Genomic DNA, 16,756 nt, shown 5'->3' with positions numbered 1-16,756 from the left:
GCTACTAATGAAAGTATAAAAGCCCCAAGTATCCAGCAAAAATCTGGCCTAAATTAGCAGTTTTAAGGATTCTGCCATTTTTTGGAAAAATTCCGTGGACAGATAATACATGTCACGGTCACGTGTGTCTGGACGCAGCGAGTACCGCAAGGCGAACCCATATGACACACATGACCCTGGATACACTGCCTCCAGTGGGGCGAATTTAAATAATAAGACGTGCAGCTGGATACACCGTCTCCAACTGGCGAATTTAGGTATTACACGTATTTATACAATAGTCTGGAAACCCCGCCTCCAGTAAGGCGAATTTAAATAATAAAGGGGAAACCTGGGTAACATTAACAATGGTTGGCCCTGCGATAGGGAATAGGGCCGTTGAGACCTCCTGTACTCCCCTGAGCCAGTGTCCCTGCACTCCTAACGTTCCCTATGCCGCTTCTGCACCGGGCGACGCACAGGAACCTTAAAACCCTGACTCACCCTGACCCTAAACCCTCACTAGGGAATTGGTCGGTGCGGAAACTAATCCCCCCACTGCATTAAACACACACAAGGAAAAATAACAATACAGGGGGAACACCACTTAGCTTTGCTCTGTTGCATATGCTCCTAGCAACAGAGCCCACCACCTGCGTGCATCTTCTCCTCCACCCGGATCCATCACCATAACTGGATCCATCACCATATTGCAGCCTTGGAGCAGAGTCCACCACCAGTTGCAGCTGCCCAGTAAAAAGAGTCCCAAAGATGAGTCCAGCTTCTGCCAAAAAGTCCAGCATGCTTGAGTCCAGTTTTCAGCAACCAAGTCCAGCATGCTGAGTGCAACTCTCACCATCGTCGCCACTCCACCAAGCCATGCAAGCACCTCCTGCTGACACCATAAACTGCAACTCCACCACGCCATGCCAGCCCTCCATGCAGACTCCATAACTGACTCAACCCCTCAGGCTGGGCTGTCCAGGACTCTCATTCAGCTCCTTCTTTCACCCAGGCTCTCTTGAGAATGACTAACTCACAATATCACCAACAGTGATTGAACACACCTGAGTCTCTTTTATAGCGTCTCACACATGATTTATAATTACGTGCACATTAAACCAAAGAAACTAAAGTGCACTACTGCTCACCACCACCGGGGCAACTTAGAATGAACGACATCACGTGTAATAATTCTAATGGCCACCGGGGGCAATCACACCACTTTGGCAACAAGCCAAAGGAAAAAAGTTCACTTTGTCCATTTACTTGTCAGATCCCAGCCTGGATCATGACAATACCAAACTGGAGCTCTTTGGTAATGCATAACAGTGTTATCCTTATTATAGACTATGAAAAGAAACTTACAAATAGATACGCACCCTACCTACAAAGAAACATGGTGAAGGATTTAAAATGTGGGGCTGCTTAGTTGTATCTGGGACTGGAAGCCTTAAACTCATAAAAACAATGAAATTAGAGGTTTATCAGAACATTTTAGAGCAAAATTACAAATAAAACAGTTAACGTGGTTGTCCACTATTCGGACAATACTTTCTCAATCAGCAAGTTTGCCCAGAGAAAAATAACAACACTTAGGTTTACCTACAGTGCCGATGCCTTCATAGTGGTGTCAGCACTCGCTCTCTCGGGGATCGCATCACATTGTTATGTCTCGCGAGCGCTGCAGCCAATCAGCGCTGGCTTCACTCTCGCTGCCTTTAGAGGAATCAGACAGCAACAGAAAGTAAAGGTTTGGCTGCTCTCTCACTTCTTTTTTATGTTTGATTCATCTGAAGATGGGTAAAGTGAAGTGGCCACTGCTTGTTATGTTACGTGAGTCCTGCAGACAATGTGACACAAATATCAGGAGAGCAAGTGCAGACGCCGCTGGAACGACTCCAGCACTGGAGGCGAGTATAAGGCCGGGGTCACACTGGCGAGGAATACGGCCGAGTGAGAGGCGCTAAAAGCACGCATTAGACACGGACCAATGATTCTCTATGGGGTCCCTCGCACCAGCCGTATATTTCTCATCCGTATTCTACGCTCCGTGCCAATCGCAGCATGCTGCGATTGTCAGCGTACTACGCCCGTAATACGCCAATGCAAGTCTATGGGTGCGCAAAAAATACGCATTAGACACGGACCACACATGTGACTTGCGAGAAATACACACCAGGTGTCTTTTAGCAAAGCCGGCAATTCAGTGCGCTATACAGTAAACTCACACTGACAGGTTTAATAAAGAAACAAAAGAATAGATATAGACACATAGAATACATATATATATATATATATGCATTCTATGTGTCTATATCTATTCTTTGGTTTCTGTTATAAACCCTGTCATAGGGCTCCATTATATGTCCATTGTGCAAGCCTGCGAGAAAATCTCAGCATACGGATTACATACGGATTACATACGGATGCTTACATGCGCAAAATACGTGACCACACCTTGATTACGGATGACATACGGAGCTCTGTTTAGGGGCCATTCATCTGTATTACGCATGTAAAATACTGACCGTATTTTGCGTTGGTTAGTGTGACCCCGGCCTAAGTGTTGTTATTTTTTAGAAGCAAGCATGCTGATTGAGGCGAAATGGTCAGGGTAGTGGAAAACCCCTTTAAGGGTAATGTTGACCATAACTGTAGTTCTTCAAAATAATCACATTCATCACATTTATCATAAATACTTTCTGAACAAATCATTGCTCTTACAGGTAAAGTAATCCTGAGGGATATTCCTGGCACGAATACGGGCTGCTGGTCCATCATACAGGTAAAAAAAGTCAATAGATGGAAAGTAATCGGTCATAAACTCCAGCTGTTCGCAAAAGGTTTTCTCCATTCCTTAAAGAAAATTTAAATTTTAAATATATAAATTCAGATTGGCACAATGCAAGGTTTCAATTATGTTTTTTGTATTACATCCTGCATAACTGTTCGAAATGGCCCACCGCATGTATTCCCTAGGTGTATACAACTCTATGCTTATACAGTTGCTTACTTCATTCACATGAAGAAAAGAACAACATTTGTTTTCATGTTGATGTTTTTTGCATTTCAGACAAGGAATTAAAAATTATACCATGCAAACATTTGCCAGAACATTTGATATACACTTGATTAAATGATAGTCCATGCTCATGTTAATCATATATGCTGAACATTTTCCAGGATATGTGTCGAATGTTGGCCTCAAATGTGGTATAATCAAGCTCAAAAACTGTAGGAATCATAATTTCAGAGAAAGAATAAATACCATGGTCAGCGACCAATATCAAGTTCACGCAGTTATGAAGATTCCTTTGCTTCAGCCCATTCATTAGCATTTCTAAAGTCTTGTCAGCACGTATCAAGGCTTTAATCACCTGAAAAATGAATATAAAATTGGTACTAAATTGTAAAACATTGTTGGAAATTCCAACTGTATTGTATTTCTCATCTTATGATACTACATGTCAAAGACAAAGAGAGCAAGTTCAGATTTATTAAGGTAGAGTAATATCTATCACAATTTTATTCTACTTATGATCTAAGAAGTCATAAGTGAGATTGGATACATAGAATGTGATACTTAGGCCTCCTTTAGACGTCCGTTTTTCACTTATGTGTTCTCTCCAAGATTTTCATGGCTTAGACAAGAGCGCCAAGTTTCACAGATTGTTACCACTGCTGAATATTCGGTGGTCACCCTGCTGGATCCCCACTGGAGCAAGATCACAAAATGCCTGAATACCACGTTTGTAGAAGAACTGAAAGCAGGGGCTAAGTGGAAGAACAAGGAAGAGGGGGAGGAAGTCACTAATGTAGCTGGGGCACCACCACCACCTCAAAAGGCAGTGTTAGCATGGCTAAAATGTGGCAAAACTTTTTCAGCACACCACGATAGATGGTACCACCATCTGATACAGTCCGTATTAGCAGGAGGCAGAGTTACAACAACATGGTGGAAGAGTACATGTCCACAATTCTCCATGTACTAAGTGATGGGTCTGCCCCATTTAATTTCTGGGTCTCCAAATTGGACACATAGCCTGAGCTAGCCTTTTATTCCTTGGAGGTACTAGCCTGCCTCACCTGTCCATTGTTATACTCTATTTGCCATTCGTTTAATTTTGTGGCCAAAGGAAAACAAAATTAAAACAAAAATGCAAAAACAGTGTTGGCTACCTCCTCCTCCGTCTCTTCCACCTACACCTACACCGTCTTCTGTCCCATGGTTCTAGATTTTTTTTCATTCAATGTTCTTTTAAAGTCAGTGCCCTAAAAAAAAGCCAAAAAACACAAACTTCCTTTTGCAGCTCCATAGCCCTAACTATGACCATTTTACAGCCATTTTAAACCACCAAAAGTTAGGTTCCCATTGTTCAGGTTCGAGGTGATGTTTGCTTTCTGAACTGAACTTTGAACTACAGTTCAAGTGAACACGACAAACTCGCACATCCATGGGTTTTTTTGAACCGCAAAAAATAAACCGTAGACATATCGGTTTTTGGGTTTTAAGTTTTTTTTCTGTTTCACAGGTCAAAATCACTCACTCAAGTATAAGGGTCCATAAGGGCGGTCACAGGTGATCTGAATGTAAAGTTGTCAGGTCGCATGCATTGCAATGCATGAGACCAGTGATCAAAAAAATAAAAATTGAAGTCTCATACAGGAACTAAGTAAAAAAAAAAATTAAAATATGTAACATTACAACATAAACTAAAAACGGAAAAAAATATAAAACCAATAGGTATATTTATGTAAAAACAAAAAAGTACACAAATTTGGTATTGTTGAGTCCGTAATGAACCTACCTATAAAAGTGACACACTAGTTAACCACTATAGTGCACACCGTAAAAAAAAAGCACACCTAAATCTATACTTTTTCCATCATACCACCAAGCAAAAAAATAAAATGGAATAAAACATGATCAAAAGTCAAATAAAAATAAAAATGGTACCACTAAAAACGTCATGTGTCTTGCAAAAAACAAGCCACCATACAGTTCCATAAGTGGAAAAATAAAAAAAAGTTATAGCTCTCAGAATAAAGTGATGCAAAAACAAATTATTTTTTTCTATAAAATAGTTTTTATTGTGTAAAAGTGGCAAAACATAAAAAATTATATAAATGTGGTATCACTGTAATCGTAATCACTCTAATCGTACTGACCCTAACAAAGCTGTTTTTTTTGTTCATTCTGCCTCTGAATCTGAATAGAAAGCAATCAAAAAATGTTATGTGACTGAAAATAGTACCAATTGAAACATCAACCAGTCCTGCAAAAAATAAGCCCTCAAATTATTTTGTCAACAGAAATATAGAAAACTTATAGCTCTCAAAATTTCGTGATGAAAAAACTTGTTTTGTGATAGCAAAACATAAAAAACAATATAAATTTGGTATCACTGTAATCGCACTGACCCAAAGAATAAAGTCATATAATCACTTACATATAATCACTTACACTACCGTTCAAAGGTTTAGGGTCACTTAGAAATGTCCTTATTTTTGAAGGAAAAGCACAGTTTTTTCCAATAAAGCTAACATTAAATGATTCAGAAATACACTCTATACATTGTTAATGTGGTAAATGACTATTCTAACTGCAAACGTCTGGTTTGTAATGCAGTATCTTCATAGGTGTATAGAGGCCCATTTCCAACAACCATCCCTCCAGTATTCCTATGGTACTCTGTGTTTGCTAACTATGTAAGAAGGCTAATGGATGGATAGAATACCCTTGAAAACCTTTGTGTAAGTATGTTAGCACAGCTGAAAACAGTTTGGCTGATTAGGAAAGCTATAAACCTGACCTTTCTTTGAGCTAGTTGAGAATCTGGAGCATTACATTTGTTGGTTCTATTAAACTCTGAAAATGGCCAGAAAAAAAGAACTTTTATGTGAAACTCGACAGTCTTTTCTTGTTCTTAGAAATGAAGGTTATTCAATGCTAGAAATTGCCAAGAAACTGAAGATTTCCTATAACGGTGTGTTCTACTCCCTTCAGAGGAGAGCACAAACAGGCTCTAACCAGAGTAGAAAGAGAATTGGGAGGCCCCGCTGCACAACTGAGCAACAAGACAAGTACAATAGAGTCTGAAGTTTGAGAAATCGACGCCTCACAGGTCCGCAACTGGCAGCTTCATTAAATAGTACACACAAAACGCAAGTGTCAACATCTAAAGTGAAGAGGCGACTCCAGGATGCTGGCCTTCAGGGCAGAGTGGCAAAGAAAAAGCCATATCTGAGACTGGCTAATAAAAGGAAAAGATTTATATGGGCAAAAGAACACAGACATTGGACAGAGGAAGATTGGAAAAAAGTGTTAAGGACAGACGAATCCAAGTTTGAGGTGTTTGGATCACACAGAAGAAAATTTGTGAGATGCAGAACAACTGAAAAGATGCTGGAAGAGTGCCTGACGCCATCTGTCAAGCATGGTAGAGGTAATGTGATTGCCTGGGGTTGCTTTGGTGCTGGTAAAGTGGGAGATTTGTACAAGGTAAAAGGGATTTTGAAAATGGAAGGCTATCACTCCATTTTGCCACTCCATGCCATACCCTGTGGACAGCGCATGTTAGGAGCCTATTTCATCCTACAACAGGACAATGACCCAAAGCACACCTCGAAATTATGCAAAAACTATTTAGGGAAGAAGCAGGCAGCTGGTATTCTATCTGTAATGGAGTGGCCAGTGCAGTCACCAGATCTGAGCTGTTGTGGGAACAGCTTGACGGTATGATACACAAAAAGTGTCCATCAAGCCAAACCAACTTGTGGGAGGCGCTTCTGGAAGCATGGGGAAAAATTTCTCCAGATTCCCTCAGCAAATTAACTGCTAGAATGCCAAAGGTCTGCAATGCTGTAATTGCTGCAAAGGGAGCATTCTTTGACAGAAGCAAAGTTTGAAGGAGAAAATTATTATTTCAAATAAAAATCTTTTTTCAAACCTTGTCATTGTCTGGACTAGATTTTATATTCATTTGGCAACTCATTTGATTAATAAAAGTATGAGTTTTCATGGAAAAACACAAAATTGTCTGGGTGACCCCAAACTTTTGAACGGTAGTGTATACCATACAAAGAATGGCGTAAAAAATAAATAAAACCAATTTTTGACAAATTGCTGATTTGTTCATTCTGCCTCTCAAAGATCGCAGTAAGGTTTGGCTTACATTTATCCTGCCCTTTGCGCTGAGCACTTACAAGGGGAATTTCCATGTAAATCTTCAAAATACATGATTCAAACATAACCCCCGGTGGAAGATTTCCTATAATGAGGATGATGAAGGTACTGTGGACATGGTCTGGCCTATGTTCCGGAGGTGTCCCTCTTTTGAAATGTGCTCTCGGCATGGTCTAACAGGCTTGTCATAGGTCATGACGAGATCGGGTCCTCACGATGATGTCATAAGGGTGCCGATTGAATGGGAGAGGGAACCTCCTCCCTGTTCTAGCCTTATAAATGTTGTGATCGATATAGACAACCTGGGGTGGTGAGGCCATGCCTCCTGGCTGTGAGAGCTGGGAGCTGGCTGTCATGTAAGCCAAACTCCCAGCAGCGATCGTGTGAGCACAGCTTCTGTACTGCACACAATCGACATGACGTATAAGTCATTTGTCTAGAACCCCTATCTAACAAGAACGTATAAGTACCGTATTTTTCGGATTATAAGATGCACTTTTTTCCCAAAAAAATTTGGGAGGAAAATGAGGGCGAGTCTTATAATTCGAATATACCTTACCGGGTGCGGTGGAGCGGGGTCCCATGGTCGCTGCTGGCAAAGGCAGGTGTGGGGCGATGCTGCGGGCCTCAGGCTGGGAGTAGGGGCTGTTCAGAGGTGCAATGTTGCAAGGTGTTCGGTGGTGGGTGAGCTCCACTGACATTTCATGAAAGCCCAGAGCCTCTGCACCTCCATGGTTTACATTGCGGTGGACCCAGGAAAAATTTAGGCACCGAGATCTCAATCTGTGCATGCACCACCCCTGGCAGCCATTTTCCGGGACTCCACCACAATGAAAACTATGAAAGTCTGGGGTTCTGGGATTTCACAAAATGTCGGCGAAGCACCCGCACCACCCATCTGTGGGTGGTGTTCACCCACAGTCACACCTACGAACACCCCTTCCTCCCAGCCTGGGACTGCAGCATCGTCCCACTCCCGCCTCCATCAACAGCGACTCTGGGACCCCGCTCCACCACAACCGCCACCCCCGGTAAGCAAAATATGGTAGATCGTGAAGGGTTTAAAGAAGCACTTTCAAAAAATTTTTTATCCTATTAATATATTGCAATCATCATATTATATGGCACTGTCAACTTACAATTGCTCATTTTACCTTTCTCCCAGTTAATTCTTCAATTTTCCATTATATCTATAAAATCACATGATTAAAAACTGACTAGCTGAATCATTCTAAACTGTATGCAGAAACAGGAAGCCTATTTTCACTGTGTAAGCAGGTGCGGTATGCAGGGACAGACAGAAGGCAGAGCAAGGGTTAACAAATTTAAACAGTTTTAATTTAACAGGGGGTTAACTCCTTGCAGGGAGATAAATGGTTAAATAAGGGTTAAACAGTTCAATGGCAAGCAATAGGCAAAGTTAATGAGCAATAAACAAGATAACGGCAGTTCTTTAAATCACTTATCGTGTCAGAGGCTTCCCAGTCCACAACTGAAGCTTTGAAGGCAGTGGCGCCAACAATGGCTGTTCCAGTGAGGTCCTGTAAACAACGGTCTGCCTTCTGGCGGCAGCGATCGGTCTGTGGCACCTTCCGCTGAACCTCTAATGCAAACATACTACATAAATAGTAAAAAACTAAAAAATGATAGTGTTGGTCCCCTTAAAAATAGTCTGGGTGAAAGGGTGGATGAGGATGAGGAAAAAGCCAATATGCTAAATGACTTTTTTTCAACAGTATTTACACAAGAAAATCCCATGACGGATAACATGATCAGGGATAAAAATTCTCCATTAAATGTCACCTGCTTAACCCAGCAGGAAGTACGGCGGCGTCTAAAAATCACTAAATTGACAAATCCCTGGGCCCGGATGGGATACACCCCCGAGTACTGCAGGAATTAAGCACAGTCATAGATAGACCATTATTTTTAATCTTTAAAGATTCCATAATAACAGGGTCTGTACCACAGGACTGGCATATAGCAAATGTGGTGCCAATATTCAAAAAGAGGACAAAAACTGAACTTGGAAATTATAGGCCAGTAAGTTTAACCTCAACTGTGGGTAAAATCCTGGAGGGTTTTCTAAGAGATACTATACTGGAGTATCTGGAGAAGAATAACCTTATGACCCAATATCAACAAGGGTTTACAAGGGACCGTTCCTGTCAAACTAATCTGATAAGCTTTTATGAAGAGGTAAGTTCTGGACTGGACCAAGGGAATGCAGTGGACGTGGTGTACATGGACTTTTCAAAAGCTTTTGATATGGTGCCACACAAAAGGTTGATACATAAAATTAGAACAATGGGGATAGGGGAAAATATGTGTAGGTGGGTTAAGAGCTGGCTCAGGGATAGGAAACAAAGGGTGGTTATTAATGGAGCACACTCGGACAGGGTCACGGTTAGCAGTGGGGTACCACAGGGGTCAGTTTTGGGCCCACTTCTTTTTAACATACTTATTAATGACCTTGTAGGGGGCATAAAGAGTAGAATTTCAATATTTGCAGATGACACTAAACTCTGCAGGGTAATCAATACAGAGGAGGACAATTTTATATTACAGGAGGATTTATGTAAACTAGAAGCTTGGGCTGATAAATGGCAAATGAGCTTTAATGGGGATAAATGTAAGGTCATGCACTTGGGTAGAACGAACAAGATGTATAATTTTGTGCTTAATTGTAAAACACTGGGCAAAACTGTCACTGAAAAAGAGCTGGGTGTATGGGTGGACGACAAACTCACATTTAGTGGCCTGTGTCAGGCAGCTGCTGCAAAGGCAAATAAAATAATGGGATGTATTAAAAGAGGCATAGATGTTCATGAGGAGAACATAATTTTACCTCTATATAAGTCACTAGTGCGACCACACTTAGAATACTGCGTACACTTCTGGTCTCCGGCGTATAAGAAAAACATAGCTGAACTGGAGCGGGTGCAGAGAAGAGCGACCAAGGTTATTAGGGAACTAGGGGGTCTGCAATACCAAGACAGGTTATTACACTTGGGGTTATTTAATTTGGAGAATCGAAGGCTTAGGGGTGATCTTATTACAATGTATAAATATATGCGGGGACAGTACAAAGACCTTTATAATGATCTTTTTACTCTTAGACCTGTGACGGGGACAAGGGGGCATCCTCTACGTCTGGAGGAAAGAAGGTTTAAGCATACTCACAGACGCGGATTCTTTACTGTAAGAGCAGTGAGACTATGGAACTCTCTGCCATATGATGTTGTAATGAGTGATTCCCTACTAAAATTTAAGAAGGGACTGGATGCCTTTCTTGAAAAGTATAATATTAGAGGGTATATACACTAGTTTCCTTAATATTGCGTTGATCCAGGGAGCTAGTCTGATTGCCGTATGTGGAGTCGGGAAGGAATTTTTTTCCCCAATGTGAAGCTTACTGTTTGCCACATGGGTTTTTTTTGCCTTCCTCTGGATCAACATGTTAGGGCCGGTTAGGATAGGATATGGGTTGAACTAGATGGACTTAAAGTCTCCCTTCAACCTTAATAACTATGTTACTATGTTACTATAAGTTGGTGCGGCCAAAAGCAAACAGGGTCGCAGCACTGACAGAGTCCAACGTGGACTGGCAAGTGTCAACTGGCAAGGTAGGCCGCAAATGTCTGCCCAGTACTCGGCTTTCTCTATACAGCACGTGCGCTGTACTCACAGTCACGGCACACTGAATGGCTGCTCTGCATGGCTCTGCTCGGTTTGAGCTGCTCTGCGCATCCACCGATACAATTAAATGTCTCACGCAGTAAGTCTCTCACACAGCTGTCCCAGATCTGTGCTCTGCGGACGGGAGCTTTTCCAAACCAACTCTCGCTCGGTGTACTCTGATCGACAAGGGTGCTGCTGCACATCTATCAGTCTTGGGGAACACACCTTAGGATCCTGCACCAGGCCCCCGCTCCTCTGCACGAGCACTGCCACCTGTACAGCCGGGCACACAGCGCTTTGCACAGACACACTGTCTCACTGGAGCGCCCACTGAAGTTGTGCTGGAGCATGGCTCTGCGCTGCCTCTCTCTCGCTGCAGAGCGTGCCGCATACCTGCCTCCGTTCTCACTGCCGACGGGGAACTGACTCTTTCTTTGCGCGCATTCTCCTCACTGCCTGGCTTAGCCACACCCCCTCTTCCTGGGTCATGGAGCCTGTCCTGTCCCCTATTCTTTCCCCTAGGCAACATGGGACGCAGCCTCAGCAGTTCCGGACCCAACATAATGCAAGCACCTCCAGCCTGGTCTTCCTCCTTATAACTGTATGAGTCATCACTGTAAAAGTCCATAGAAGGAGGATAAGCAGAACAGCTGGGTCAGGAGTTGAAGAGGGGAATGATTTCTGCAGGGCCAATAGACTTCCTGTTTCTACATAGAGCTGAGATAAGAGAATATTTATCTGGGTAGAAAGGCAAAATGAGCAATTGTAAGTACACAGTGCTATATAAATATGATGATAGCAATATATTAAGGAGGATAAAACCTTGATAGGAATGCTTCTTTAAATCAATTTATTGACTGGGCAGACAGTTTACTTCCTGCATTGGTTACAAAATATATGTATATACATGTGGTTTTCACATTGCCCAGCATAGAAGGGTGAAAGTGGCCATACACATAAGCAATCCAATGGCAGCAATCCCAAGATGTTATCAACCATGCTTAAAATATTCACTTTCAATAAACCTGAGTAATAAGTAATCACTTGTTTTCTGTGAGACTCAGTTACATCTCTGGTGATATCAGTTGCTATGTGGGTCAATACTTTCTTTTTGTTATATGACAATGTGATGCCCTGCATCTTTGTCGCCACAAAAGTGTTAAATATGTACTGTTTTGTATGTGTTTTGTAAGCATTGGGAGTTATGCTTCCTCTGCTAGAGACCACAACACACACAATTTACCTCACTCCCTTACTTGTCTGAAGCTTAGAGCTTTGCAGACATACCCCAACTGGGAGGGGGAGGAGTCGAGTTGTTGTTTTCAGTGAAGAAGAAGGAGAAGATGGAGAACGTTCCTGGAAGTCATGACATGTGCTTCCTTCAGGAGCAAAGCTAAGAAGAAACAAGGAGTCAGCCCCTAGGCCATCCATGCTTTCAGAGCAGGGTGGTAAGCTGAGAGACTGTGCGAGTTTATACAACCAACAGCAGTGTTTTCCCTGGGAAGACTGCAGCAAACTTGGATCAGTGAAGAATTGTGCGAGAAGGAACTTGAGCTTCACACAGGATCCAAGCTGCAAGTTGCCAGAGGAAAAATACATTGAGTATTCTAGACTCCTGGAAGCTTTGGTCCCTGAAGGGATTAGAATAGCAGGAAGCTTACACCGAATCACAGCAGAGTGAAGGATAAGTCCCATTCTGCAGAACAGACTGTAACCTGGTGAGAGTTGTAATATCTCCTCTGAACTGCACCTGAACTACAGTAAATGATAAAGTGACTTTCCTTGTCTCCTGCCATATTACTCCATGCCTTCTACTTCCATCACAATCTCTGGGGGTCAGCCCTGGTTGGAGAGGGTTAAACATCTGCACTGCCATCACTATCTACTCCCCCAGGGATCATTTGCTGTGTCGGCTATACTACGATCGAACATTCCAACTGGCATCATAAATCACTACATAAACTTTATCCCTAATCAATGCTCCCTTTTACATGACCGCCTGGGGCCACGGACAGGGTCACTGCCACTGTGACACATCCCTTTAAGATGACCGGCCCCGTACAGAGTATCCCACGGCCTCTGGGGCACGTCATTTTGGCATCACGAACAGGATTCGAACCTGTGCGGGGAAACCCCATTGGATTTCCCCGCACATCCATTGAACAGTGGTGTAGGGAATGCGGCCCATGTAATCTCAGAAGAAAGAATTCTGCCAATCAAAGGGCCCCCTTGAAGCCCATCATCACTAAACAACCTTTGGAACTAGTGACCCTAGACCACGTGCATCTAACCCCAAGCCGATCAGGGTATACCTATGCCTTAACAATAGTGGATCACTATTCCCGTTTCCTAGTGGTCGTTCTGGTGAAAAACCAAACAGCAAGAACAGCTGCAAAGGCATTCCAGAAATATTTCTGCAGACCCCATGGCTACCCAGATCAAGTGCTGACAGACAGAGGTCCAGCCTTCGAAGCAGAAGTCTTTCAAGAATTTTGCTCTCTCTATGGATGTAAAAAGATCAGAACTACACCATACCATCCACAAGGCAATGGTATTTGCGAAAAACTAAATCATCTGGTGATCAATTTATTGCAGATCCTACCACTGGAAGAAAGGAACCAATGGCAAGAGAAATTGCCTGATTTGATCGAAATGTACAATCGTATCCCAACCAGCTCAACAGGAGCCCCAGCTTACTTGATGCGTGCACGTCCAGGTAAACTCCCCATTGACCTGGAAATGGGAGTCCTAACTCCTGAAACCATATCCAGCCAATTGGACATGTATTGGAATACAGAAAAACAACTGCAGTATCAAAAAGTTCAGCAATGTGTAGAGGAAAGCTTTGCTCAAGCTAGGCAAAAACTGGAAAAGAACTTTAATAGACATGCTGTGGTAATCCCCTTACCAACAGGTGAACAAGTGCTGAAGAAAAAGAGAAGAAACCACAAGTTAGATGACCAATGAGAGGCTCAGCCTTACACTATTCAACCATTTAGCTATGAGAACAGCAAAGTGTGTACTATCTCCAAAGATGGCGGAAAAACATGTACCACTGTATCCAGAAACAATCTGAAAGTAAGTCCAACACAATTGCTTGAAAGAGTTGAGACTAAGGAAGATCCTCTGCAAAAAGAAAAGACTGATACTAAGATTTGCACTGTTCTAGGTGAATTCCCTAGTTCTTGGCTAAAAGTTAACAACGCAGTGGTAGTTCCAGTGATGGTGTTCCCACAACGGTCTTTACCAGAGACACCAAATTGTTCTGGAAGCGATGAGTCGCTAATGTCAACCACTAATGCTTTGCATGTGGAAGAATCAGAAAACTTGCCCACAGTCAGCAGTTTACCTGTTGTACCCATGGTAAGGTCAAAGATTCATAGGAAGTGTCACATGCCCTGTCCTGAGGGACACGGCTAGCAGGCTGGTAACTGATACAACAGGACACGGCACGTGTAATTGTCCTATGTGACGCGGCCCGCAGGCCAGTAACTAATACAATAAGACAAAGGGATTAGGGAAAACCTGGGTAACATTAACAATGGTGGCCCTGCGATAGGGAAACGGGGAAGTGGAGACCTCCTGCACTCCCCTGAGTCAGTGTCTCTACACTCCTAACGTTCCCTAGGCCGGTTCCGCACCGGGCGCCGATCAGGAACCTCCAAACCCTGACTCGCCCTGCACCTAAACCCTCACTAGGGAATTGGTCGGTGCGGAAACTAATCCCACCACTGCACTAAACACACATAAGGAAAGGTGACAAAACAGGGGAACACCACTTAGCTTTGCTCTGTTGCTTACGCTCCCAGCAACGGGGTCCCCCACCTGCGTGCATCTTTTCCTCCACTGTGTCCGACATCTGGGTGCACTGTCCAGAAACGGACATTCTCAGCATCATAGTGCAGCCTTGGAGCAAACAGAGTCCACACCTGCGTGCAGCTGTCCAGAAACAGAGTCCCGCAAATGAGTCCAGCTTTTCTGCCAAAAGTCCAGCATGCTTGAGTCCAGCTCTCAGCAACAACGTCCAGCATTTTGAGTGCAGCTCTACACCACAGCTGCCACTCCACCAATCCATGCACAAACTCCTTGCTGACACCATAGCTGCGACTCCACCATGCCATGCCAGCACTCGTTGCAGACACCATAGCTGACACTCCAGGGATCTCACTGAGCTGCCCGTGACTCTCCTTTAGCTCCATCCTTCATCCAGGCTTGATTGCAAATGAATACTTTATCACCAACAGTGATTAACACACCTGATACTCTCTTATAGAGCTATCACACCTGTTACATAATTACGTGCACAAACTAAGGTAACCAAAGTGCAATGACCCTAATGGCCACCGAGGGGAAAACTACAACTGAAATCACCACAGTGAAATGACCCTAATGGCCACCGGGGGGCAAAACCACCTTTGGCACACAGCCAAGGGAAAAAAAAAGGTTACTTTGTGCATTTACTTTGTCAGATCCAACCTGGATCATGACAGGAAGTTGCCTAGCATTCCTATCTTGCACAGATCACAGTATAGCACACAGGGCCAAACCCCTTCTCGCTATATAAATGATTTGTAAAATAGTCTAAGATTAATACGTTAGTTTTCAGTTGTACTATTATTGAAATTTGCCTTAGGTAACGTTTTTAAAAAATTTAAAGAAGTTGTGCCCACATGGACTAATGTGAGATTTCAGTAGTTATTATGCCTTATTCTACTACAAGAACTCTTGTAAAGACTCTTAAACTCGACAGAAGAAAAACCGTTCATCGTGCCTTGGCAGGAAGCCATCTAAAACAGCCAGTGCAGTGAATTTTCAATTATGGTCTATGTGCCCTGCAGCTGCACTCAGGGATGATCCAAAAAATCAGAAGTGGTTTTAGGCTGTAATCCAAGACTCAACTCAGTTACTGGGACTGTTCACCCATACCCAGGTTAAATATAATGTAATTTTGTAGTATGCTTATGTTCCGTGTGTAGCCCAAGGATGTGCTACCTTTAACTAGTGGGAATGTGGCGCCCTGAGTCTTTGTTGCCACAAAAGGGTTAAATATGTACTGTTTTGTATGTGTTTTGTAAGCAATGGGAGTTATGCTTTCTCTGCTTGAGACCACAACACACACACACACAATTTACCTCACTCCCTTACTTGTCTGACGCTTAGAGCTTTGCAGACATACCCTAACTGAGAAGAGGAGGAGTTGAGTTGTTGTTTTCAGTGAAGAAGAAAGAGAAGATGGAGAACGTTCCTGGAAGCCATGACATACGCTTCCTTCAGGAGCAAAGCTAAGAGCAATCAGGGAGTCAGCCCCTAGGCCATCCATGCTTTCAGAGCAGAGTGGTAAGCTGAGAGACTGTGTGAGTTTATACAACCAACAGCAGAGTGTTTTACCTGGGAAGACAACAGCAAACTAGGATCAGTGAAGGATTGTGCAAGAAGGAACTCAAGCTTCACACAGGATCCAAGCTGCAAGTTGCCAGAGGAGGAATACACAGTGAGTAGGGGCTATACTGGAAGCTCTAGACTCTGGGAAGCCTTGGTCCCAGAAGGGATTAAAATAGCAGGAAGCTTACACCGAGTCACAGCAGAGTGAAGGATAACTCCCATTCTGCAGAACAGACTGTAACCTGGTGAGAGTTGTAATATCTCCTCTGAACTGCACCTGAACTACAGTAAATGATAAAGTGACTCCTTGTCTCCTGCCTGATTACTCCGTGCCTTCTACTTCCATCACAATCTCTGGGGGGTCAGCTCTGGTTGGAGAGGGTTAAACCTCTGCACTGCCATCACCATCTACTCCCCCAGGGATCATCTGCAGTGCTGGCTATACTACAGTCCAACTGGCATCACGAATCACTACATAAACTTTATCCCTAATGAATACACCCATTTTACATGACCTCTTGGGGC

At 43.2% G+C, this 16,756-nt stretch overlaps 1 protein-coding gene across 2 annotated transcripts in view; it reads right to left on the bottom strand.

The window, feature by feature from the left end:
* The window catches only part of ENPP3 (ectonucleotide pyrophosphatase/phosphodiesterase 3), a 221,176-nt gene that overhangs the window by 92,936 nt on the left and 111,484 nt on the right, over positions 1–16,756 (bottom strand). For both annotated transcript variants that reach the window (XM_073575819.1, XM_073575820.1), the window contains exons 12-13: positions 3,251–3,359; positions 2,707–2,838 (exon numbers count right to left, since the gene is read on the bottom strand). In XM_073575819.1, the coding sequence (XP_073431920.1) occupies positions 2,707–2,838; positions 3,251–3,359 (241 nt within the window). The remainder of the gene's footprint in view (positions 1–2,706; positions 2,839–3,250; positions 3,360–16,756) is intronic.

This window comes from Dendrobates tinctorius, unplaced genomic scaffold (genome assembly GCF_039654945.1).
Source record: "Dendrobates tinctorius isolate UK_male_01 unplaced genomic scaffold, ASM3965494v1 ptg000046l, whole genome shotgun sequence".
Classification (NCBI taxonomy): domain Eukaryota; kingdom Metazoa; phylum Chordata; class Amphibia; order Anura; family Dendrobatidae; genus Dendrobates; species Dendrobates tinctorius.
The sequence above is the reverse complement of the archived record's forward strand: the minus strand, read 5'-3'. Positions and strand labels throughout refer to the sequence as shown.